The sequence below is a fragment of the Ursus americanus genome, chromosome 29 (assembly GCF_024610735.1).
Source record: "Ursus americanus isolate L20-20 chromosome 29, mUrsAme1.1.p, whole genome shotgun sequence".
Lineage (NCBI taxonomy): Eukaryota > Metazoa > Chordata > Mammalia > Carnivora > Ursidae > Ursus > Ursus americanus.
In genome coordinates, this window is record NC_142155.1 from 32,690,651 (window position 1) to 32,717,197 (window position 26,547).

Consider the following 26,547-nt stretch of genomic DNA (forward strand, 5'->3'; position numbering starts at 1 on the left):
ATTCATCAGCCCCCTGATTCATCTTGGATAGGGATACATTCCGTCTATCAGCCTAGGGACTCCAAAAGGCAGAGACTAGACTTCTTTCCTGCCTTGACAGTAGCCAGAGTGAAGGTAACTTCAGACATATCTAGCCATACAGAAAATAAATACAGAATCAAGGTGAGTTTGACACTTGTACCTTCGAACCCCAAACCCAGGAAGATAAAAGATTTTGATGTTGCTCTTCTCTTCTACCTACTGCTTCCTCTCCAGCTGGGTACACATACTTCTCTTAGTCCAGGGAACATGGAGTTTTCATGGATGGAAGTGGTGAGAAACTGGTCCTACAACTACAACACAAGCTATCCTTTTTGGCCAAAAACATCGTTCACCCAATTTTGCCTCCAATCATGACAGTTGTGTTTGGGCATCTGCAAATCTACAGATGTGATGCTTTCTACTACACAGCCGGCCTTAAAAAATATACCAGGCACTGCGCTATATGCTTTAATGCATTACCTGATTTAAACCTCCCAACAACGCTAGGAGGCTCAGAGAAGATAGGTAACTCGACCCAAAACGGCCACATTGCTGCAAGGTGCTAATGCGCAGCTTTTATTCTATTTTTGCCCCACTCCACAGACCTCACTATTCTGGATACACTACCACGGAGATGTGGGTTTTGGCTGAGGTCTGCAGGCACACATGGACAGATGTCTTGCACCTGTTTCTACCCACCTCGGGGTGCCCCAGTGGCAGGCACTGAGCACGGCGAGGAACGCATGGGGCAGGGCGCTGAGCACCAGCTGGGTGAAGCAGTGGCCCGTGGTGTCCCCCTCCCACACCGGGAGCGGCTGCAACACACTGGTCTCGCATAGTTCGGCCAGGAACCGCTCCATGGAGGCTTCACCTGCGAGGAAAGCCGAGGGTGGAGGGAGGAAAGGGTCCTCCCGGGGTGGGGGGATCCGTGTTCCCAACGGCGAGGTCCCGACAGGGAGCCGGCACCCGGTGGGACGGAGTGGGGACGGCGACCAGGAAGCGAGGCTGGTTGGTGTCAGCGCGCCCTGACAGCAGGGTCTCCCCGCCTCCAACCCCGCCCCCGAACTGGGACCTCCCCTCGCTTGGGCCCCGAGGTCAGACCCCGCCCACTCTCGCGTTACCTCAAAGGGAAGTGGCTTGGCACTCGGAGCTGGCCGACTTCTGGACTGGTCACCTACCCGGCCTCGCTTTTCCCCCTCCCCCTGTGTCTCCGCCCCCAGAGATCCGGAACGTCTAACCTGAAGGAGCTGCTTGGCGCCGGATCCCCAGATCCCGAGCACTGGTGAATGCAAAAGAGCCCGCTGCTGGGTTACGGTGCTAGCCAGGCTCGCCTGGCACCCCCTATAGGCGGGATGACCTCTCAGGTCCCGTTCGCCCCGCCCATTCGCCGGGCTTCTGCGCGCGTGCGCACTTCTCTGCTGCGTCCCCGGTCTCAGTGAGCCGGCGCGCCGCTCCGGTCGCTTCCTGGTGTTCAGCGGGTGTATGCTACCTTATTTACATAGGGACTGATGTCAGCTCTAGTGCAACGTCATTTATACACGCTCAGGTAGAGTACTCGCTCCCGTCTGTCTCCTCTTTACTAGCAGGCACATCCATTGCACTCATTCTTAAAGCTTACCCAACTGAGAAGGCAGACATGCGTGCTACACGGACGGATACTGCCACTTGGGGACACTTAGGCCATTTCCTTCTTAACTCCAAGGCTGCTTGGCTTTTTACCTGACCTCTTTGAACTTCAGGGGTTTTTTGTCCATGCAAAGTGGACAATACCAAGATACTGATGAGAGAGTTGAATTAAATGTTTAGGGCAGGGGGCGCCTGGGTGGCACAGCGGTTAAGCGTCTGCCTTCGGCTCAGGGCGTGATCCCGGCGATCTGGAATCGAGCCCCACATCAGGCTCTTCTGCTATGAGCCTGCTTCTTCCTCTCCCACTCCCCCTGCTTGTGTTCCCTCTCTCACTGGCTGTCTCTATCTCTGTCGAATAAATAAATAAAATCTTTATAAAAAAATGTTTAGGGCAAGTGCCTCCACAATAAATAAATAAATTTTAGAAAAGCAGTGGGAAGAACATAAACTTTGTAGTTAGACGGACCTGGCTTTAAATCCTGACTCCACCAATATTTAGCAGTGTGATCTCGGGCAAGTAGCTTCTTTATATTAGTTTTATTATCTGTTTATTGCACATGGTATTGGTACCTTACAAAAGTATGTACAGCTTCCTAAGAAACATAGCTCAACAAATAACTATGACTATCCCATTTAATCTCAGAAACCTGGTATCTCTAATGTCAGGAATTAGTATTTCTATTTTTACAAATTAAGAAATGTAGATTTGAACAGAGCAAGATAACCTTAGGCTTCTAGGAGCTACTGAATTGCCCATTGTGACTTCTGTGCTAAGAGCCACAGGAAATATTATCACTGGGCAGATGAACAGACTCAGGGTGTAATAGATGCAGGAGCACTTGCTGTCTTCCCCAGCCTGCTAACGAACCCCAAAACTAATATTCAGAAGGAAGCTACGTGGACAATGTCAAACATCACAGCTGGTCTCCAGGACAAGGTACAGCAAGTTGTGAATCATGGATTAGTCCGGTTCCTCGTTGGTGTTCTCTCTAAGGCAGAGTTTAAGACACACAAGGAAGCTGTCTGGGCTGTGACCAACCATACAAGTGGTGGGACTTTTGAACAGATTGTATACCTCGTTCGTTGTGGCGTAATAGAACCATTGATGAACCTCTCAACTGTGACAGATCCCAGAATTATTCTGGTTATTCTGGATGCCATTTCAAACATCTTTCAGGCTGCTGAGAAACTAGGTGAAACTGAGAAACTTAGCATGATGATTGAAGAATGTGGAGGTCTGGACAAAAGGGAAGCCCTACAAAGCCATGAACATGAGTCTGTGTACGAAGCTTCATTAAACTTGACTGAGAAGTATTTCTCTGGAGAGGAAGAGGAAGGCCAGAATGTTGTGCCAGAAACTACCTCGGAAGGCTATACGTTCCAAGTTCAGGATGACACTCCTGGGACCTTTAACTTTTAGATTGTACAGCTGAGGCAGAAAGTTGTTTGTCGGGGCGCCTGGGTGGCTCAGTCGGTTGGGCAGCTGCCTTCGGCTCTGGTCTTGATCCCAGGGTCCTGGGATTAAGTCCCACATCGGGGTCCTTGCTCAGCGAGGAGCCTGCTTCTCCCTCTGCCTGCTGCTCCCCCTGCTTGTGTGCTCTCTCTCTGACAAATAAATAAATAAAATATATTTTTTTAAAAAGTTGTTTTTAAACGTGTTTTGTTATTGTAGCACTTTTTATAACAAAACTATACTTGACTAGTTCCAAACTGTACAAACTGTATGAATCTCCTCCTCTCAGTGGGTTTCTTATTTCTATGTGAAATCTCCTATCTTGGAGTGTCCTGTAAATAAAGATTAAATTAAAAAAAAAAAAAGAAATGCAGATTTGTGGGGCACCTGGGGGGGCTCAGTTGGTTAAGCGTCAGATTCTTGATTTCTGCTCAGGTCATGACCTCAGGGTCCTGAAATCAAGCCCTGAGTTGGGCTGTGCACTGAGCCTGCTTAAGATTCTCTCGCTGCCCTTTACCACCCCCCACAGGCTCTCGTGCGCACTCTCTCTCTCTCAAAAAAGAAAAAAGAAAGAAAGAAAAGAATAACAAAGTGTAAATTTGCATTTCACAACTGCTAATAATCAATGGATCATTTAGGCAATGACCATCAATGGCTGCTGACTCACAAAAAGAGAGACAACCAGACACTGTATGCCTCCTTGTGAAAAAGAAAATGTTCTTGTCAAAAAAAATCTAACTTGAATCTGATCAAGTCCCTATATCTAATTATCTACTGACAAATACAGGAGACAGTTCAGCAACACTGCAGGGCTATTTGCAAGTGAGCAGTTTGCAAGTTTGCAGTAGCCCCTGGGCACAAATACATCGTCCTGGCCAGAGGTCTGAGCTAAAGGGTATTTCATTGCCTCTGTCCAAGCAGGATGGGGTGAAGTTAAGTGTGGAGAGCTAAGCGCTGGAGGACAAGAGGTTCTCTTTAGAGAGGCCACTTCTGAAAAGAGGGTAAGAGGGGCGTTAATGCTTCTGTTAAAGATTACCCCTCCCGTGTCACCTTCTGCCCCAAAGCATGGTCAACTTGGTGCTCAGGCACATGGGGAGAGCCCAGTCCCTGCTGCCCATCTGAAGAAGGTGGTGCAGGATGCCGGCCCCTCGTTTGCACAACACTCTACTGCCCTAATTTTCAATAGGAAGTTTGGCAAAGGAGTCACACCTTTCTGTCTGATAATTTCTGTCACAAACAACCAAATAATTTACATTTTCCCAGGACATAAAGGAGGAAAGATCATTCGAAACAAATGATTTCTCCAGTCTGTATCATTTGGCCCCTTAGTTTCAGCCAGTTTCCCAGAGAAATTTTACACCATGGTTTCGGAACACTGGGGCTAAAGGTACAAATTTGTCATCTTTCACTTTGGGGAGTTGTTGGTAAGTGAAGCGACAGCCAGGTGTGAGTATGAGGTGAAGAGGAAGAAGAGGAAATCATTGGTCACTAGACAATTCACAATCCATAGAGTGGAACAATGGCCAAATTCTCCAACATCTGGACAGCTAAAGGAAGATTCTACAACTTTGAAAACTGACTTCAGACTCATCATATCCAGATCTGATGTGAACTGTCCACCTTATAAATTAAACAACAAACGTCATGGAGCAGCAAATGTGTCCAGGAATTGCAGAGGAAATGAACTTCAGGACACCCAAATGTTGGCGCACCATAGGCAAGTACAGAGAACAGAGGAGGAGAGTGTCCTTTTATAGAGGAAAGGAGGAGGCTGGAAGGGGTGGGTGGTCTTGAACACAAATCCACTGGAGGAAAATGAGCATTGGAAGCAGCCGCAGGTGAGGGCAGCTTGCTATTGCTGGGCCGAGAGGAAATCTTCCTTCTTCCTACTGACCTGTGCAAGCTTCCATGAGTGGGGGTGCATGAGAGCCCCCCCCTTTGTGGCTTCCCGATTCCATTTTTTTTAAGGTTTTATTTATTTATTTAACACAGAGAGAGAGCACAAGCAGAGGGAGCGGCGGGCAGAGGGAGAGGGAGAAGCAGACTCCCCGCTGAGCAGGGAGCCTGACGGGCTCAATCCCAGGACCCTGGGATCATGACCTGATCTGAAGGCAGACACTTAACGAATGAGCCACCCAGGCGCCCTTCCCTATTCCATTTTGAAGGAGGTTTCCTTTATTCATTTTCACAGAACTGGGCATGGGTGCCCAGACACTCACAGAGATAGTGGGAGTGGGTGTGGGCAGATTCAGCTGAGAGCCTCGGAGGGGCCTGGAGGGAAGGGAATGCGGTAGAGGTACTTGCGAGGAATGAAGAAGAGCCCTCTCAGATGGTGGCTTCCCAAGGAAATAGGTTCTGTCTCCCAGGGCCCCTCTTGGCTTACTTTCTCCTTTCTGCTTGCACTTTGCTCCATAGTTATCAGCAAGGTAAAGGGGCAAGTGTGGCTACTGCTGAATGTGGGCAAGTTTCTTGCCACACCCAGGTGTTCATCCCGCCCACATCGTCTTCGCACCAGGTCACCATTTGAGAGGTCACTCGAGTGGTGCTAGTCTGAAGGCCAGGAAGGGAATAGGAACTAGGGCTGCCCAAACCACCTGTCATCGGCTTCTCTTTCCCAAAGATGACCTTTCATGCAAACGAGCTCATACAATACGTGGCCTTCTGCGTCTGGCTTCTTTCACGTCGCGTAATGTTTTTGAGGTTTGCCAATGTTGTAGTGTGTATGTATTAGCTTCTTCTATTTATTTTTTAAAAAATTTATTTGTTTATTTTAGAGATGTGGGGAGAGAGAGAGTAGGGTTGGGAGGGAGAAGGAGAGAGAATCTGGAGCAGACTCTGCGCTGAGCATGGAGCCTGAGGCGGGCTCAATCTCATGACCCTGAGATCATCACCTGAGCCAAACCAAGTGTTGGACACTTAACTAACTGAGCCACCCAGGTACCCCCATTCTTGTTTTAAAAAACAGCCTTATTGGGGTGCCTGGGTGGCTCAGATGGTTAAGTGTCTGCCTTTGGCTCAGGTCATAATCTCCTTGTGCTGGAATCAAGCCCCATATCAGGCTCCCAGCTCAGCGGGGAATCTGCTTCTCCTTCTCCCGCTGCCTCTCCCCCTGCTTGTGCTCTCTGTCTCTGTCTCTCTCTCAAATGAATAAGTAAAATATTTAACAACGACAAAAAAACAGCCTTGAGAGAGAATTCACATCAACAATTCACTCGAAGCCTACCACCTCGAGTGTACAATTCAGTGGTTTTGACTATATTCATATTTATGTTCAGTCATCACCACAGTGAACTTGAGAACATTTTCATCATCTCAAAAAGAAACGCTGTACCCTTCAGCGATCTGTCGCCTCCTCTCCCCGCCCACCCCCCACCAGCCCTAATCTATCTGGGTCTATGGGTTTACCTATTTCAGACTATCAGGCACCATATATGTGAACTTTTGTGACTGACTTGTTTTCACCCAGCATAATGTTTTTAGTGCACATGGAACTTGTAGCATGTATGAGTACTTCATTCCTTATTTCTTTTTATTGTGGTAAAATGCATATATCACAGAATTTACCACTTTAAACATTTTGAGTGTACATACCGTTGAGTGGTGTTAAGTATATTTACATCGTTGTCCAGCCATCGCCACTGTCCAGCTACGCTACTTTTTCCATCTTCCCAAACGGAAACTCTATACCCATTACATGCTAGCTCTGCAATCCCCCTCTCTCCATCCCCTGGCAACCACTATTTTCTGCTTTGTTTCTATAAATTTGAATAGTCTGGGTATTTCATATAAGTGAAATCATACAAATTTGTCTTTTTGTGACTGGCCTATTTCACTTAACATTTTTTTTAACTTTGATTTCTAGATTGTTCATTGCAAGTCTATAAAAATAAAATTTTTAAAAATATTGATCTGGGGCACCTGGCTGACTCAGTTGGAAGAACATGTGACTGTTGATCATGAGTTCTAGCCCCACTTTGGGTGTAGAGATTACTTAAGTAATTAAGTAAGTAAATAAATAAGTAAATAACTAAGTAAGTAAGTAAATAAATAATCTTTTAAAAAATATTGCTCTTGTATCCTACAATCTTGCTGAACTAGTTTATTCGTTGTAATAATCTCTAGTGGATTCCTTGGATTTCTTATTTATACAATCATGTCACCTGTAAATAGAGATGGTCTTCTTCCTTTCCAATTTGGATGCCTTTTCTTTCTTTTCCTGCCATGGCTAGCACCTCCAGTACAATGTTGAATAGAAGTGGTGAGAGCAGACATCCTAGTCTTGTTCCTGATCTTAGGGAGAAAGCATTCAGTCTTTCACGATTCAGTATGATGTTAGCTGTGCGGGTTTGATTTTTTTTTTTTAATGCAGAGCTCGAACTCACAACCACGAGATCAAGACCTGAGCCAAAATCAAGAGTCAGACACTCAAGCAACTGAGCCACCCCGGCACCTCAGCTGTGTGTTTTTAATAGAAGACCTTTATCAGGTTGAGGAAGTTCCCTTATAATCCTAATTTGTTGAGTGTTTTTTGTCATGAAAGAGTGTTGGGTTTTGTCAAATTCTTCTTCTTTGTCTGTTAAGATGATCATGTAATTTTTTTCTATTTTAGTAACAGAATGTGTTACACGAATTGATTTTCAGATGTCAAACCAAGCTGACATGGTTGTTCTTTCCTTTTTATCCCTGAATGGTATTCCATCGTATGAATATACCACATTTTGTATATCCATTCATCCACTGAAGGAAATTTGGGTTGTTTCCAGTTTGGGCTATTATGAATAACACTGCTACAAACATTCATATAAAAGTCTTTGTGTGGACGTAGGTTTTCATTTCTCTTGGGTAGATACTTAGTTGTGAAATTGCTAGATCTTATAGTAAATTTATGTCTATCCTTTTAAGAAACTGACAAACTTTTCCAAAGTTGCTGTGCCATTTTATATCCCCAGTGTCTGAGATTTCCTGGTTTTTCACATCCGGGCCAGCACTTTTAATTGTTTCTCTTTTTAATTGTAGCCATTCCAGTGGCGCAAAATGATATGTCGTTGTGGTTTCTTTTTTCTTCATTGTGGTTTTAATTTGCATTTCCCTGATGCTTAATGATGTTGAACATTTTTTCAACTGCTATTTTTTTTTTTTGTTTATATTTTATTTAGGGACTTCTGGGTGGCTCAGTTGGTTAAGTGGCTGCCTTCAGCTCTGGTCATGAACCCAGAGTCCTGGTATTGAGCCCCGCATCGGGCTCCTTGCTCAGCAGGGAGCCTGCTTCTCCCTCTGCCTGCCGCTCCCCCTGCTTGTGCTCTCTCTCCCTCTCTCTGTCTCTGAAAAATAAATAAATAAAAGCTTTTAAAAATATTTTTTATTTATTTATTTGAGAGAGAGAGAAAGAGAGCATGAGAGGGAGAAGCAGACTCCCTGCTGAACGGGGAGCCCAATGTGGGGCTCGATCCCAGGATGCAAGATCATGACCTAGGCCAAAGGCAAGCACCTAACCAACTGAGCCACTCAGGCAGCCCTCAACTGCTTATTTTCATGTGCTTTTTAGCCATGCATATATCTTCTTTGGTGAAACGTGTATTGAATTCTTTCGCCCATTTTTAAATTGTGTTGCTTTGACAAAATGTATGTTTTAATAGCATTGTATGGTGACAGACGGCAGCTACACTGTGGTCAGCATAGCATAACATACAGACTTGTGGAATCACTATGTTGAGTACCTGAGATTAACGTAACGTGTCAACCATGCTTCAACAATAATAATAAAAAGAAAGAATGTACATAGTGGATATGGTATGGTAAAGTCAGTATAGCCACAGGAGGAGAGGAGAATGAGGCTTGAGAGGAAGATTTTTTTTTTCTTAAGTAGGCACCATGCCCATTGTGGGATTTTCAAGATCAAGAGTCACATGCTCTACTGACTGAGCCAGCCAGGTGCTCCGAAAGGAAGAAAGTTATTATACTCCCATATCCTAGAGAGGGGTCACCGCACACTGTGCAGGGCCATATAGCAAGTGTCGGCATTGGTCGGGAGGCAGCTGGGGCACAGCCCTTACTGGGCTTTCCGTGGAAAAGACAAGGCAGGACCAACAGTTCAGGATTGACTAGCTGGAAATAATTTTGGTCAGATGTAAGCTGTAGGGGTGGTCCCTAGTTACCTGGTACTGGGATCTGGAATCACTTAGGGCAAGGGAAATACAGTGGGCTCTTGTGCAACATGGGGGTTCGGGGCACCAGCACACCCTGTCTCCCACCCTGTGTGCAGTCAAAACTCTGCATAAAACTTTTGATTCCCCAAAACTTTACTAATAGCGTCCTGATGACTGGAGGCCTTACTGCTAACAGAAACAGGCAACTAACACATATTTTGTATGTTATATATTTTATATACTGTATTCTTACAATAAAGTAAGCTAGAGAAAAGAAAATGTTATTGAGAAAATATAAAACCGAGAAAGTACCTTTATAGTACTATAGTATGTTTATTGAAAAAAAATCCATGTGTAAGTAGACCCGCACAGTTCAAACCCATGTTGTTCAAGGGCCACCTGCACTGGATTAATGTGTGAGAGTTAGATCTCACACATTAGAGGTAGCTGGGAGGATGAACTCTGGTTGGTGTGCATATGACAGGCGTGCTTGTAGGCTACTCTGGGAGGGGCAGTCTCTCCCCAGCCACAAACGTTTTTTTAATGTCATAATGTCAAATATACACCAAAATGTCATAATATACAGAAATTTTAAAAAATATTTACACTACATCATGTTTATCTTATGACATATTTTAAATACTTTTTTTTGGGTCAAAATCTCAGAGCTGTATATTTTAACTCACTCAATGTACAGAAAGTGTCTGTCATATAAATGTAATGACAGAGTCCGTCCTCTGTCAAATACTTCGTCTTGCGATTGAAATAAACGGGTTAATAATGGCTGTGGAATAACAACAATATCTCATTCTGAAGCTTAGCGGCTGAAGAGACTGGAAAGATAATGGCATCTTGCTGTGAATTTATCCTTGAACGAAATAAAGTGACTTTATCTGCTGTATTTCTTACCAACATTCTGTTTGCTTTGTTCTCACAGGACCCTCCCTCAGGAGGAGCTTTGAGAGAGTCAGAGAGCAGAAGAGTAGAGGGTGGTAAGTGAAAATCTCCTTTATCCTTTCACCTGTTGATGGAGGTTTGGGTTGTTTCATTTGTTTGACACTGCTTCCTAATCCCCGGAGAAAATTAAGGCACTCACCAGCACACCTACCACTGCAAGCCTCTGTACCCTGACACTCTGTCTGCCCTCCTCCTGCTGTAGCGGGACGGTCTCTGCTCCCAAGGCCAACTCCTTGACTTGGGTACTAGATCTCTTCTCTCAACTGCTCAGGGACACTGCACCTGGCAGCCATGTACCCCTCTGTCTTCAGTTGGTCCTGGGTCCATCATCTCCATTACCAAATATAGAAGGCTATGTGATCCTTCACGGTCATTGTGCTCATTGTTCATGGTATTGTTGAAGAGACATAATTTATAGGCACAACAGGGCTTGTAAGAAACATACGAAAATGAAAAAGTATAAGGTAACAAATGATAACGTGCTAAGCTTCATGGCTTCTTTAATAATGTAATAGAAGTTTAGAAGGTAGATAAGTGTGGTTTTTGGTGGTATAGAGAAACAGAACGGAGGACAGCTTTTCGAAATGCTATATTTGTCAGAGTTCTCAGTCGCAAGCAATGGAAATAGATCCTGATTTTTTAAGTTAAGCTATAAACAGCTCACAGAATCACTGGGAAAGCTGGAGAATCAGGCTCAGAGCCTAACCCGCTAAAGCCACAGCCAAGAATCACTCCGTGAACACTGTCTGGTGAGGATACCGCCGTCCACTAGATGTCACACCTCACACCGCTGACACCATCGGGCTGAGAACTGAGCTCCGCAGGACTGCCCGGGAACCTGCCAGGAACAGCCTTCCATTGATTCTGCAGCTTTCCACGTAAGTCCAGAGTCAAAGTCTACGATACCTGCATCTGATCAGCCCAGCCCAGGCCAGGTCAGTGCCGGCTGCAGAGGGGCTGGAAAGCACATACCTGACGTTTTCAGCTTCTAGGGTGACAAGTGGGGTCTGCATAAAAGATTCATAAGGTGGGAAATTCTCAGATGCTGAGAAGCCTCCCTCCCCCACCTGTCAAAAAAGGAATGTCTTCCTACCGTTGGTCAAACCTGGAGGGCAGGAAAAGGAAGGGAAATGGCTGGTCAAGAGATAGAAGTGGCCTTTGATGGTGGGAATGATTCTTTTTTTAAAAATTTTTTATAAGATCTTATTTATTTGAGAGAGAGCGAGAGACCACACAAGCAGGGGGAGTGGCAGGTAGAAGAAGAAGCAGGGTCCCCGCTGAGCAGGGAGCCTGACGTGGGGCTCTATCCCAGGACCCTGGGACCGCAACCCAAACCAAAGGCAGACGCTTAACTGACTGAGCCACCCAGGCACCCGGTGGGAATGATTCTTAAGAAGCCTGGGAGGAGTATGCATAGGAGGAAAGGTTATGGGACAAGTGCCTTGGAGAATTCTAGGGAGGGTTAGGAGAGCTCTTTGTATTTGGAAGACCTCACCAAGGGCAATTTCAGTGGAATGTTGAGGTCAAAGCCAATTACAGGGAATTGGGGAGAAAATGAGGATAAAGACAGGGAGGGATGGGGCGCCTGGGTGGCACAGTGGTTAAGGGTCTGCCTTCGGCTCAGGGCGTGATCCCGGCGTTCTGGGATCGAGCCCCACATCAGGCTCCTCCACTATGAGCCTGCTTCTTCCTCTCCCACTCCCCCTGCTTGTGTTCCCTCTCTCGATGGCTGTCTCTATCTCTGTCGAATAAATAAATCTTAAAAAAAAAAAAAAAAGACAGGGAGGGATCAGGTATCAAAAAGATTGAGGGGCACCTGGCTGGTTCAGTTGGTGGAGCGTGCGACTCTTGATCTCGGGGTTGTGAGCTTGAGCCCCACATTGGGTGCAGAGATTACTTAAAAATAAAGTCTTAAAAATATATTGAAAATGTTCACCTCTGTTAATCATCACAAAAACACAAGGTGGTTTTTTGTTTGTTTGTTTTAGATTATTTGAGAGTGAGCAAACGCGAGAGAGATCACAGAGGAAGGGGAGAAGCCGACTTGCCACTGAGCAGAGAGCCCCATGTGGGGCTCGATCCCAGAAACCGGAGACCATGATCCCAGCCCAAGGCAGACGCTTAACCTCCTGAGCCAGCCAGGCGCCCCCCACAATGTGTTTTGATTACTCACGAAGATCATCACCTTTCAGTGGTTCGTTTTGTTTTGGACACTTGTATTCCTCTTTTGTGAACTGTCTATTCATATATTTTGCTTTTTTTTCTACTGAGGTGTTTTTCTCCCAAGCAATTGCAGGTGTTTTCATTGATTACAGGTGTTAACCCTTTACCCGTCATGTGTTGCAAACATTTATCCCCAGTTTGTCTTTGGACTCCGTTTACAGCGTCTTTCACAATACAATTTTAAATTTTATGTTGTTAAGTGTGTCTTTTCCTTTTTGCTTCAGAAAGTTGCTCTCATCCTAAAGTTATACAAATGTTTGCCATGATTTTCCTCTAATAATTTTATTATTTTATCTGGATCTTCTTTAATCCACATGGCCTGTCAGTTAAGTTAACACATGTGCAGGTGTATCTGGAGTAGAGTTGCTGGGTCATTGGTTCCCAAGTGTTCAAATTCACACGATGGTGTCATGTTGTTTTGCCCAGTCGTTAAGCCAAATAATACTCCCATTAGGAGTGGATGAGTACTTCATATATTTTCTGATACTGGCATTATGAGACTTCTTAACTTTTAAGAAACTGGTGGCTATACGTCGTATCTCATATAATCTTTTAAAAATGTTTTTTGGTTTTGTTCATTTAGACGTAATGTACATACACATATGTATGCACAGATCTCAAATACATTTGAGTAGTTACGACAAATACATAGTATCATTACCCTAAGCGAATTCTGGAATATTTTCATCACCCCAGAAAGTTCCCTCGTACCCCTTCCTAATCAATTCCTGGCCCCCACAGAGGCGACCAAAGTTCTGGTTTGTATCACAGTGGATTGATTTTGCTAGCTTCCACACTTTATATGAATACAGTGTGGATTCTTTTGTGTCTGGCTTCTTTTCTTTAACATCCTATGTTTGGGATTAGTCCATGCTATTGTGTGTATCAGTAGTTTGTCCTTTTTATTTCTATGTAATATTTCACTGCAAAGATATATCCCAATTTGCTTATCCTTCCACCTGTTGATGGAAATTTGGGTTGTTTCCAGTTTTCCAGCAGAAGTTATTAATTTTAATAAGGTCCAATTTGTCTTTTTTATTCTTTTATGGCTAGTGCCTTTTACATCCTAAGAAATCTTTATCTATCCCGAGACTGTGAAGACATCCTGTATTGTATTAGTTGGCTAGGGCTGTGTGATCTTTCTTTCACTCACAATACTTCCGACATCAAATGTGAGTTTTTTTCCATACCAAGCATTTTCTGCCGACATCAACTGAGTGTCTTACAATTCAATTCATTTTTTTTTAAAGATTTGATTTAGTTGTCAGAGAGAGAGCACGCACAAGCAGGGGGAGTGGCAGACAGTGAGAGAAGCAGCTTCCCCACTGACAAGGAGCCCGATGTGGGACTCGATCCCAGGACCCCAGAATCGTGACCTGAGCCAAAGGCAGAAGCTTAACCGACTGAGCCACCCAGGTGTCCCTCAATTCATTTTTGACACTAACTACCCAGAATAAATGTAGACTCTACAGGTTTAAGGGCTTAATCTCCCAAACTTCCCTTCAAACTCCCATCGAAAGTTCCAAGTTGCCACTTGTACTTCTGAGGGTTCTTACAACTCCCACCTCAGATTCAATAATTTGCTAGAATGGCTCACAGAACTCAAGAGAATCCTTTGCTTACTATTACTGGTTTATTACAAGAGACACAACTCAGGGTCAGCCAAATGGGAGAGACCTAGAGGACAAGATGTGGGGTAAGGGACGAGGAGCTTCCTCTGGGCATACCACCCTCCCAACACTTACCAAGCCCAGCACTTTGATGTGGTCAACAATCTGGAAGCTGTCTCAATCCTATCATTTAGGGGTTCCATTATTTAAGCATGATTGATTAAATCGTTCACCATTGGGAATGAACTTTATCTCCAGCTCCTCTCCCCTTCCTGGAGGTGGCGAAGAGATGATGGGACTGAAAGTTCCAACCCTCTGATGAAGTCCTGATCTTTCAGCCACCAGCCCCTTCCCCCCTTCCCAAGCCATTTACAGGTTCCCAGCCACTAGTCATCTCATTAGCAACAAAAGATACTCTTACCACTCAGATGATTACAAGGGTTTTAGAAGTTCTGTGCCAGGAACTGGGGACAAAGACCAAACATATTTCTTCTTTCCTTTTTTTTGTAAGATTCTGTGACCAAGTTCCTTCCTTGGTGAGTCAGAAACTGCACCAGGTTGAGTTAATTTACGGTTAGGATGAGTATTTAGATAGGGAAGCCTTGTAATACGTAGAGGTGGTGTGAGGTTGTGCATGTGCCTAAGGAAACATGCCTACACACACATTGTATGTTACGTAGATGAGGCTTGTGTTCCTCCTTGGGTGAAGATTTTAGTATTATAAGGTAGTTGTCAATCATTCCATGCTCAGTCCATGATCTTCCCATGGTCCATCTGTGCAGGCGCAAGTCGGGTTAAGCTCAAACTGGTCCGGGCCATCTGGGCTGGTTGGAGGTCTTGTCAAGGCAATCGTTACTGCTCCAAGGGCGGTTTTGCTTTCCATTTGCCTGAGTGAAGAGATAAGCTGGAAAGAAGAGGTTAAAGAAAAAGTGGGACAAAGGTCGGTGAGTACACGCAGGTGGGCAGTAAAGATCAGGTCGTGGGGACTAGCTGGTGACAATTTCATTTGAATTTATTTTTGTCGGGCTCATGGGTGGCTCAGTTGGTTAAGCATCTGCCCTCGGCTCAGGTCATGATCCCCGAGTCCTGGGACCGAGTCCCGAGTCAGGCTCCCTGCTCAGCGGAGAGCCTGCTTCTCCCTCTCCCTCTGCAGCTCCCGCTGCTTATGCTCTCTCTCTGTCAAATAAATAAATAAAATCTTTTTAAAAAAATTAATTTATTTTTGTCAACATGTTATAAACAAAGGAAATACAGAGATAATACATAATAATTTTAGTACTTATTTTGTTAAAATACATTTATGCTCAAACTAAGTATAATTGTTCTATAAGTACATTGATTGTATTTATTCTTTAAATTGCTGCTTTATCAAGGTAATTGAAAAAAAACATGTAAGACATTTAACGTGTACATCATGGTGTTTTGATAAATGTATACATTGTGAAGGGAACCCCCATCTAGTTATTAACATATCCATCACCTTGCATATTTATCTTTTTATTTATTTTTTTTAAGATTTTTAAAATTTATTTGACAGAGAGAGACACAGCGAGATAGGGAACACAAGCAGGGGCAGAGGGAGAGGGAGAAGCAGGCTTCCCGCTGAACAGGGAGCCCGATGCGGGGCTCCATCCCAGGATCCCGGGACCATGACCTGAGCAGAAGGCAAACGCTTAATGACTGAGCCACCCTGGCGCCCTGCATATTTATCTTTTTAAAAAAAAATTTTGTGGGGTGCCTGGGTGGCACAGCGGTTAAGCGTCTGCCTGCAGCTCAGGGCGTTATGGGATCGAGCCCCACGTCAGGCTCCTCCGATATGAGCCTGCTTCTTCCTCTCCCACTCCCCCTGCTTGTGTTCCCTCTCTCGCTGGCTGTCTCTGTCTCTGTCAAATAAATAAATAAAATCTTTAAAAAGAAAAAAAAATTTTTGTGATAGCATTTAAGTTCTACTCTCAGCAAATTTCAATTATACAATATAGTGTTATCAACTGCAGTCACCATGTTTCACATTAGACCCTCAGAACTTAACTCATTTTATAACTGAAAGTTTGTACCTTTTTACCAACATCTCCCTATTTCCTGCTCCCATCCCCCACCCCCCACCTCTACCTCTGACAACCACTTTTTTTACTCTCCCTTTCTGAGTTCCATTTTTTCCCCGGTACCTAAGTGACACCATGCAGTATTTATCTTTCTCTGGTTTGTTTCCCAGAGCATAATGCCCTCGGGTCTATCCATGTTGTTGCAGGTGGCAGGGTTTCCTTCTTTCTCATAGCTGGATAATATTCCACGTGTATATAATGACATCTTCTTTATTCATCTGTTGATGGACACTTAGCTTGTTTCTCTATCTTGTGAATAATGCTGCAGTGTTTTAATTTCCTTTGGATTTATGGCCAGAAGTGGGATTGCTGGATCATATGATGGTTCTATTTTTAATTTTTGGAGGAAACTTCATGATGTTTTCCATACTGGCTGCACCAATTTACATTCCCACCAACAGTGCACAAGGATTCCATTTTCTCCACATTCTCATCAACACTTATCTCTTGTGTCTTTTGGTGATAGCCATTGTAATAGGTGTGAGGTGGTATCTCACTGTGATTTTGATTTGTATTTCCCTGATGATTGAGCACCTTCTCGTGTACCTGTTGGCCATTTGTACATCTTCTTGGGAAAAATGTCTATTCAGTTTCTCTGCTCATTTTTAAATCAGATTTTTTTTTTTTTTGCTATTGACTTGTATGGGTCCTTTTATAATTTGGATATTAATGTCTTATTGAAGCGGGAGAGCTAAGTTCTTGTCTCATGGAGTCGAAGAATGAATCTTGCAGACAAAGGACAGCAAGTAAAGCGATAGAGTTTTATTAAGGATATAGAAGAAGCTCTCAGGCATGAGAAGGGTCCTGACAGGGTTGCCACTGAAGGCTTTTAGAGTTGTTCTTTTACTGAAGGCTAGCCAGGGGACTTAAATCCTTTGACTTCTCTCCTGGCAGCACCATTGATTAAGGACCAGTGATAACATCTTTAGTGGCTTACTTCTTTTTAGGGTCTGTTTATTTTCTGTTGACCACAGGAGACTGTCATAAATAAGACCCCCAGGGGCGCCTGGGTGGCTCAGTCATTAAGCGTCTGCCTTCGGCTCAGGTCATGATTCCAGGGTCTTGGGATCGAGCCCCGCATCAGGCTCCTCCACTTGGAGCCTGCTTCTTTCTCTCCCACTCCCCCTGCTTGTGTTCCCTCTCTCGCTGCCTGTCTCTCTCTCTCTGTCCAATAAATAAATAAAATCTTTAAAAAATAAATAAATAATAAATAAATAAGACCCCCAACCACCCCCCCCAGCCCTGGACACCTGGGGCAGGGTGGTCTGGTGTGTTCCTTTAACTCTGGTTTCCTTACACCTCCACATTCGGGGGATTTCTGTGAGCCTGATCACACAGTCCCCTATCTATCTCTCCATACCTAGCCCTGCCTCTCCCTTACTCATTATCAGATATATAATTTGCAAATATTTTCTTTCTGTAGTTTGCCCTTTTCAGTTTATTATTTCCCTTGCCCTGTAGAGCTCTTTAGTTTGATGTAGTCCCACTTTGTTTTAGCTTCTGTTGCCTTTGCTTTTGGTGTCAAATCCAAAAAAATCATTGCCAAGATCAATATCAATGAGCTTACCCCCTACGTCTTCTAAGAGTTCTATGATTTTAGGTCCTCCGTTCAAGTCTTTTATCTATTTTGAAGGGATTTTTGTATATGGTGAGAGACGGGTCTAGTTTCATTCTTTTGCATGTGATGGTCCAGTTTTCCCAACACGATTTATTGAAAAGACTATCCTTTCCCCGTTGTATGTTCCTGGCTCCTTTGTTGTAAATTAATTGACCATAGATTCCTGAGTTTATTTGTGCAGTCTCTATTTTGTTCCATTGATCTAGAGGTCTATTTTTATGTCAGTGCCACACTGTTTTGATTACTAGAGCTTAATAATTTATTTTGTAATCTGTATATGTGTATATATATATTTTTTAAAGATTTATCCATTTATTTGGGGGGGGAGGGGCAGAGGTCAAGGGAGAGAGAAACTCAAGCAGACTCCTCGCTGAGTGTAGAGCCCAACGTGGGACCTGATTCCACAACCCCAAGGTCATGACCTGAGCCTGCGAAACCAAGAGTGGGCCACCACTACACCACCCAGGTGCCCCTATTTTGTAATATATTTTGAAATTGAGAGGTGTGATGCCTCTAGCTTTGCTCTTCTTTCTCAAGATTGCTTTGGCTATTTGGGGTCTTTCATGGTTCCATACACATTTTAGGATTGTTTGTTCTATTTCTGTGAAAAATGCCATTGGAACTTTGATAGGGATTGCATTGAATCTGTAGATTGCTTTGGGTAGTATGGCCATTTTAACAATATCAATTCCTCCTATCGATGAGCACAGAATATCTTCCCATTTATTTGTGTTTTCTTCAATTTCTTTTTCTTTTTTAAGATTTTATTTATTTATTTGACAGAGTGAGAGACGGAACACAAGCAGAGGGAGGGGGAGAGGGAGAACCAGGCTTCCCGCGGAGCAGGGAGCCCAATGTGGGGTTCAATCCCAGAATGCAGAGATCATGAACTGAGCCGAAGGCAGATGCTTAACGACTGAGCCACCCAGGCGCCCCTCTTCTTCAATTTCTATCACCATTGTCTTAGTTTTTAGTCTTTCAGTTTTTAGTATACAGATCGTTCACCTCTTTGGTTAAATTTATTCTTTCTGATGCAAAAAGATATCCTAGTGGGGTCAAGTAATGTTGCATGGCTCTGATTTGCATTTCCTTAATGACTAATGATGTTGAGCATCTTTTTGGTGTGGTCCGAAGTCTGCGGTTTGGAGCCAATGTCCAATAAAGAATTCTTGAGCAGTTGTCTTCTGTGCAAATAGGTGGTTTTATTAAAGCACAGAGACAGGGCCCTTGGACAGAAAGAGCCTCTGCCCAGGGATCGTGAGGAGCAACTGATTCCACACGTTGGGGTTGGGTGAAGTAAAGACAAAGGCAGGTTTCCAAAAGGACTTTCATACGCTCAAGAAGACTCACAAGACCCTGGAGGCTTAGGTACTGATAAAGCTAAGGTTGTTTTTCCCTCTAGCAAAGCATCAACAGTGAGACAGTTGGGAGTTCCTGGAAGAATGTTACACTCTGCTTGACTCAAGTAGTTGTCAATGGACTGCAGGTTGTAAGGAAATTTAACTTTTTTCTTTTGCCTTGATTTTTCACACCATTTTCTTGTGCTTTTAGGCCATTTGTAGGTCTTCTGTGGAGAAATATCCACAAGTCTGTAGGGTAGGTTTATTTCTGATTAACTCTTAGCCCTTTTGTGGTTCATGCTTTATTGGGGATTTCATCTTTCAGAATCCATACTTTGGAAAATGCTGACCGTGACCTAGTCTCAAAATCCAGTGCTCAAGTTCACTTGGTTTGACAAGGCCTGGCAGTGAGAACTGTTCCAGTGGTCCGTCTGTCTGGCTTTCTGCCTCTGTTCCGTTTCCGGTCTGAACATTCCTCACTCTCTTCTCAACTCACGGATGCAGTCAAGGGTTTTTTTGTTTTTGTTTTTGTTTGTTTTTTTCCTGTTATTTTCTAGCATTTTAGTTGTTTTCAGTGGGAGGGTTCAACCTTGACTCCTGCTTCACCATGTTGCCAGAAACAAAAGTTGAGTTTCTTACAGTTTAAAAAGCTATTTCACGGGGCCCTGGTTGGCCCAGTTTGTGGGGCGTGTGACTCATGGTCTTGGGGCTGTAAGTTGGTGAGCCCCACGTTGGGTGATGACTTTTGAAAATATATATTTAAAAATAAATAAATAAAAATAAAAAATCTGTTTCTTTTCAGTTTGTTTTTAAAAAATATTTTATTTATTTATTGGAGAGAGGACAGAGGGAGAGTGGGAGAAAGAAGCAGACTCCCTGCCAAGCAGAGAGCCCAGTGTGGGGCTCAATCCCAGGACTCTGAGATCACGACCTGAGCCGAAGGCAGACGCTTAACTGACTGAGCCACCCAGGTGCCCCTCTTTTCAGTTCATTTTTAATAATTAAATTTATTAAGGCATAACTGACATACAAAAATTCACCAATTAAATGTATAGTATAGCTATAAAGTAAATGTATAGTTAAAGGAGTTTTAGCAAATGCATGCACTCATCAACACATAGAATGTTTCCACCAAGCAAAAAAATTCCCACAAGGCTCTTTGCAGTCATTTCCTCACTCTACACCCCATTCAAGACAACTGTTGACCTACTATCCGTATATTTGACTTTCGCCTTTCCTGCACTTCCTGCCATGGAATCAGATAGTACGGACTCTCGTGCCTGACTTCTTCCATGCGGCACAATGTTTTGTTGATCTGTCCACGTTGTCTTACATGTGTCAGTGGCTCATTCCTTTTTGTTGCTAAATAGTAATCCAGTGTTTAGATGTATCGCGTTCAGGTAATTTTTGAGATAAGATTTCTGCATATTACAGGACAGAGAAAAAGGAGTCAATAAACAGAGGAAGAAGAGAGTTACTAACGTGGAAAGTTAATATGGAAGATTTTTGCTGTGTGGTCCTTATTAAAGAAAATCTTTTCATCTGTTTCTTCAGTCAGTTAAATCAAGATAGAAAGGACTGAATTTCACTTTTAATGCTAACGAATGAAATGCCAGAGCCTAGCCTTTAAAAGCAGGTCTCAGGGCGCCTGGGTGGCTCAGTCTGTTAAGTGTCTGCCTTCGGCTCAGGGCATGATCCCAGGGTCTTGAGAATGAGCCCTGCATCGCCCTCCCTGCTCAGCGGGGAGCCTGCTTCTCCCTCTCTCTCTCTGCCGCTCCCCCTGCTTGTGCTCTCTTGCTTGCGTTCTCTCTCTCAAATAAATAAATAAAATCTTTAAAAACAAATAAATAAAAGCAAGTCTCACAATTTTTTTAAAGATTTTATTTATTTGAGATAGACAGCAAGAGCAGGGGGCAGAGAGAGAAGCAGGCTCCCCACTGAGCAGGGGGCCGGTGTAGGGCTCCATCCGAGGACTCCAGGATCATGACCTGAGCCGAAGGCAGACACTTAACCGACTGAGCCACCCACGTGTCCCAAGTCTCACAATTTTTAACGAAAGTGTCTGTGAAAGAAATGAAGATGTCCCCTCTTCCTTGTAGCAACAGAGGGGGCAATAGCATCCTGCATTATCAAACTAGTTCAAAGAATCTGATTTGACAAGGAGTTAAATTGAGAACGTTTACAAAAATGTCAGTCTTGGGGCGCCTGGGTGGCTCAGTTGGTTAAGCATCTGCCTTCGGCTCAGGTCAGGATCCCAGGGTCCTGGGTTGGAGCCTCTTGCTAAGTGGGGAGCCTGCTTCTCCCTCTCCCTCTGCCTGCCACTCCCCCTGCTTGTGCTCTCACTCTGTCAACTAAATAAATAAAATCTTTAAAAAAAAGTCAGTCTTGTTTTCCATTTCCATTTGTGCCAATTGGAGACTTGGTGACTATAACTATTATCAACTTGCTATATTCTCTCTTAATTTAAAGATGTCCTTGGAAGTGTAATTTGAATAAAGGGGTCATATAAGACTTTTGTCCTGGGAAAATCACTTACAAAATAAATCTATAGTTCTTATTAGTTTTCTTACTTGATCATGTGTTTGGTTTATTACTCGAGTAATATTGTGCTAATTGCTATGTGTATGTTCCTAAACACTGCGAATATTATGAGTATAAATACTGTCTCCTCAGATCAGAAGAGGATGATTGACATGATACACAACATCAAAACCCCTAACTGTGCTACGTTTTTTTATTTTCACGAGAAGATTGAGTCTGGTCTCATATAAATTAATACCAAAGAATGAGAATAATGTTGAAAGAAGCGCCCTCCAGAGGCAGGAAAGCATGAGAATGATTTACACTTAGAATAGTATGCGGTTACCAAATTATACAATCACACGCGCTAAGAAATAATAGCTCATTTCCTGTAAGTGATCAAATCTTCACAACCCTAATACCACCAGTGGCTTGGTACCTTAAACTTGCCAGTTAATAGAATCTCCTTGTCTTTTGGTTTTAACAGACTCTTCAGGGCAAAACAACTCCTTCCGGTAGATTCTCAAGTCTTAGGATTGTCTCCTCCTCCCCTTCTTTCTGATACGTCTCCTGGAGTGTGAAATGGCTGTATGACGTCCTGGGATATGGGGAGAGAGAGAGTCTTAGATCTGCTCTCACAGGGTCTCTGGCACCCTTGGTTTCTGAAGCAGTTTTCCTTTTTTGTCTTTCTGATCACTGGGAACCTTGTTGGCCATTGCCCTTGAAGTCTGCATGCGACGAAATGTTGGTCTAATCTCTGGGTTCAGTTATGACTCAGCAGTACCTCCACTAAAAACTGTCTCATATGGGCTCCTGTTGGGTATAAGGATCTCTCTGAGTCTCACCCATGTCCTTGACCCATCCTGGTACAAGGTGAAACACCGTTCCTCTGAAACCGGAGATATTACCATGTCTACACGTCTACCCATGGCAAGGGAGGGAGGTGAATAGAGATGCAAGCCACCCACCTCTTAAATCCCTCAAAGTCCAAGTTCCTTGCCTTACCTTTGACTCCCCCTTCATCCCTGACTCAAGGAATTTTTTTTAAATAAAGATTTTATTTATTTACTTGAGAGAGCATAGAGGGGGAGAGAAAAGTAGACTCCCCGCTGAGCCGGGAGCCCGACGTCCGGCTTGATGCCAGGACCCTGGGATCATGACCTGAGCCGAAGGCAGATGCTCAACCGACTGAGCCACCCAGGGGCCCCTAAAATAACGATTTTAGAATGGAAGAGTGGATTAAGATATCAAAAGATGCCATTAAGAAAGTAAGAAGGCAGGAGAAAAAAAAAAGTAAGAAGGCAAGCCACTGTATGGAGGAAACTATGTGTGATGCATATATCTGACAAAGGACTCGGCAGAATATACGAAGAATTCTTAAAAATTGTTAAATGTCACGAGCACGCTATGAAGGCTTTCCACAATGTCAGCTTTATTCAATCATAAAGCAAAGTTAAATCACAACTACAAAGCAGGTTCAGGATTCCAAACTCAATGACAGTTCACCGTGTGATTAAACTCGGCTTCCTACACAGCACACAGAGCCGGACAGCAGACAAGCCGCACAACGAACAAGCTAACAGAAGGGCGCAGAAGTTAAGGAACCAAACGTGAAGTCCGTCTGTGGGCGCGCCGTGGAGATAAGGGCTCCGTCTGGTCCTGTCAGCCCTTGGCCTTGCTGCTTCTGAAGTTCCAGCAGGGAAGGGTCTCAGTTCTGTTCAGAGACCCATCGCGCAGAGCCTTCCTCGGCAGTTGCCTTCTTGAAGTGGTCAGACACAGATGGGTCAGGTCTGAAGAGTCTGACAAAATCCTTCCCTTTTTAAAGGGATTGAATCGGTTTTGGGTTCCCGCAGACCTCCTCTGGTTCTGCTCGTTATCAGTTCCGGGGTGTCAGCTGACGCTGGTCCGGGCGCTATCTCCTAGCTGCGGTATCTTTGACTGCTTGGCATGAGCAACTCCATTTTGCTCTGTACAATAAGAAAAAGGCGAGCCTGGGTGGCTAAGTTGGTTAGGCGGCTGGCTCTTCATTTTGATTCAGGTCATGATCTCAGGGTCCTGGGATCAAGCCCACATGGGGCTCTGTGCTCAGTGGGGAATCTGTTTGAGGATTCTGTCTCTCTCTCTCTCTCTCCTTCTGCCCCTCCTCCTGCTTGCGCTCTCTTGCTCTCTCTCTCTTTCCCTAAAATAAATTTTTAAAAATAATTGATAAGAAAAAGAGAGACAATCCAATGGAAAAGAAGGCAGGCGAATTAAGCAGGCAATTCACGAGGGGATATTTACATCACCAATAAACACACGAGAAGATGTCCCATCTTATTTGTTTTAGGGACGTGGAAATTAAACCAACAATGACATAGTACGTGCGTCAATCATGTCTATAGGATTCACAGAGGTGATTGAGTGAGTGATGACATGGAGAGGCTCATGCCATTGAAAGAACATTTGTATTACCTAGAGTTTCCAGGAGAAGGAGGTACACAGGCCATGCAGGGCCACATGGGGAAGCATCGGGTTTGGTCAGCAGGGAGAAGCAGGAGTGAGGGAAGAGCATAGGCCACAGCCTGTAGGAGAGGCAAGGCAGGGCAAGGAAGGAGTTTAGGATCCGACGATTTGAATAATGTCAGCTACAGGAATGGTCTCTAGTTATCTGCTACTTGTCCCTGGTTGATTTCAGGCAGGGTAAATATTGGCTTGGTATAAGAGTTAGATAAAGAGGGGATGGATGTGGGATTTGTTGAGGGGTTCGTAATATGATTTTTGCACGCTCGCAAAGCTCGATTGCTGGGGAGACGTAAACAATTTTGGCTGTTAATTTGGCCCTGTGCCAAATGGATGCCAAATAGACAAATACAGAATCTAAGACAGCAGAGCAGCCACGTCTGCTGGAACGGCTAAAACTGAAAAGAAAAACTGACCGCACCACAATCTGGCAAGGATGCGGAACGGCCGCAATGCTCACGCAGGGCTGCTACAGGACGTTCAAGAACAGGACAAACTCATCAAGGGATTAGAAGTCGGAAGAGTGGGGGCGCCTGGGTAGCGCAGTCGTTAAAGCGTCTGCCTTCGGCTCAGGGCGTGATCCTGGTGATCTGGGATGAGTCCCACATCAGGCTCTTCCGCTATGAGCCTGCTTCTTCCTCTCCCACTCCCCCTGCTGTGTTCCCTCTCTCGCTGGCTGTCTCTCTGTCACATAAATAAATAAAATCTTTAAAAAAAAAAAAAAGAAGTCGGAAGAGTGGTTTCATCTTCTCGGGGGGAGTGTTACTGAAGGAGGAGGGGCACAAAGAGGATATTGAGCTGGTGAAGTCTTTTTCTTGGGCTTAATTAGCAGAAAACAGATGTAATACGTAACAGTGTGTGCTTATCGTATCGTCTCTTGGTTACAAGAATTTTCTGGCTCCGTGCCACAATTTAGTACATAGGGATTTTGACCATCTTACTCATCCCACAAGACTTCTTGCCGGATGTGACGTAATAAGAAATATGTATTTGATCTCTGCCCTCATTCCTAACACAGAACTCCTAAACCCATGTTATTTCCTGAGTAATGGGATGATTGGAGCATCTTACACGGAGCTTGGGAAATCCCTTGGGATTTCCTGGGTGATTAGAATGTCTTTAGTTCTAATGACGGGACTCTTGGTGGGCTCCTTCTTAGGGTCTGGTCACCAGAAAGACTAGGCCATGATTAAAAGTTTGAAACTTTCAGCCCCAACCTCCATCCTCTGGAGAGATGAGAGGGGATGAGACTGAGTTAGTAATCACCAATGCCCCTGTGATGAAGTCTCTATAGAAATCCCTAAACGACAGGGTTTAGAGAGCTTCCAGGTTGGTGAACACATCCATGTGCCAGAAACGTAGCACGACATGCTCAGGATCCTTCTGGATCTCATTCAATGTGTCCCTTCCATCTGGCTGGTCATTTGTACCCTTTATAATAAACCAATAATAGTTAAGTAAACCTTTTCTCTGGGTTCTATGAACTATTGCAGCAAATTATCAAACCTGAGAAGGGGGGACGCCTGGGTGGCCCAGTAGTTTAAGTGACTGCCTTCGGCAGAGATCGTGATCCGAGGGTCCTGGGATCGAGTCCCAAATCAGGCTCCTTGCTCAACGGCGAGCCTGCTTCTCCCTCTGCCTCCTACTCCCCCTGCTTGTGCTCTCTCTCTCTCTCTGACAAATAAATAAATAAGATCTTTAAAAAAAAAAAAGGAAGTTTGGAGAGGAAGAATGTGGACGAAACTCTCAGAAAGCCCCTGAATGTGAGACTATCTGTCAGGCTTCAGTTCTAGACTACAGCTATCACTCTATCTAGTTGGAGGGACAAGGGATTTACTATCAGGGATTAGGTAGCTGATACAGTATTTGGAAGGGCTAGAGGAATAAGTTTTACATGGGACTTGTAAGAGCAACTTCCTGCCCCTAGAATCTTACCGGTTCTGCTATGGTTGGGTAAGCTATGGCTGCCACCACAGGAAACTATCAAATTAGTGAACTAGTAACCACAGAGCCAGTTTCTCTGCCATAATCCACAGCAGTGAAGCACTTCACACTCTGCCTTCTCTGCAGAGTGTGAAGTCTCGTGCAAGTGCAAGATTGACAGATTCTCTTGGGGCGCCTGCGTGGCTCAGTCGGTTAAGCATCTGCCTTTGGCTCAGGTCTTGATTCCAGGGTCCTGGTATCAAGTCCTGCATCAGGCTCCCTGCTCAGTGGGGAGTCTGCTTCTCCCTCTCGCTCTGCTTGCCGCTCTCCCTGCTTGTGCTCTCTGTCAAATAAATAAATAAAATCTTAAAAAAAAAAAAGAAGAAGATTGACACATCACATCTGGAACCCTAATGGCAACAGGATCTAAGACTCAGTTTTCCAGACTCTGAGTCTACGAAGGCACACTAGAAGGAGGTGGGAATGTGTGTTGAGCAAACCAATCTATT

The 26,547-nt window shown here is 44.3% G+C and overlaps 1 protein-coding gene and 1 long non-coding RNA gene across 8 annotated transcripts in view; one reads left to right on the plus strand and one right to left on the minus strand.

The window, feature by feature from the left end:
- Positions 1-1,391, minus strand: part of ABCC10 (ATP binding cassette subfamily C member 10) — an 18,965-nt gene extending 17,574 nt beyond the window's left edge. For 4 of the 6 annotated variants that reach the window (XM_087857095.1, XM_087857097.1, XM_087857100.1 and 1 more), the window contains exons 1-2: positions 1,143-1,252; positions 721-892 (exon numbers count right to left, since the gene is read on the minus strand). In XM_087857095.1, the coding sequence (XP_087713221.1) occupies positions 721-881 (161 nt within the window). In that variant the 5' untranslated portion in view covers positions 882-892; positions 1,143-1,252. The other 2 variants (XM_045801074.2, XM_087857096.1) reach the window with 2 other exon arrangements.
- LOC123794768 (uncharacterized) lies at positions 1,390-12,593 on the plus strand. Of its 2 annotated transcripts, XR_015722292.1 has the most exons (5): positions 1,390-1,567; positions 7,470-7,586; positions 10,184-10,238; positions 10,863-11,081; positions 12,192-12,593. It is a non-coding gene; the product is annotated as an uncharacterized LOC123794768 (long non-coding RNA). The 2 variants fall into 2 exon arrangements; XR_006780239.2 differs by lacking the exon at positions 7,470-7,586.
- The last annotated feature ends 13,954 nt before the right edge of the window (positions 12,594-26,547 follow it).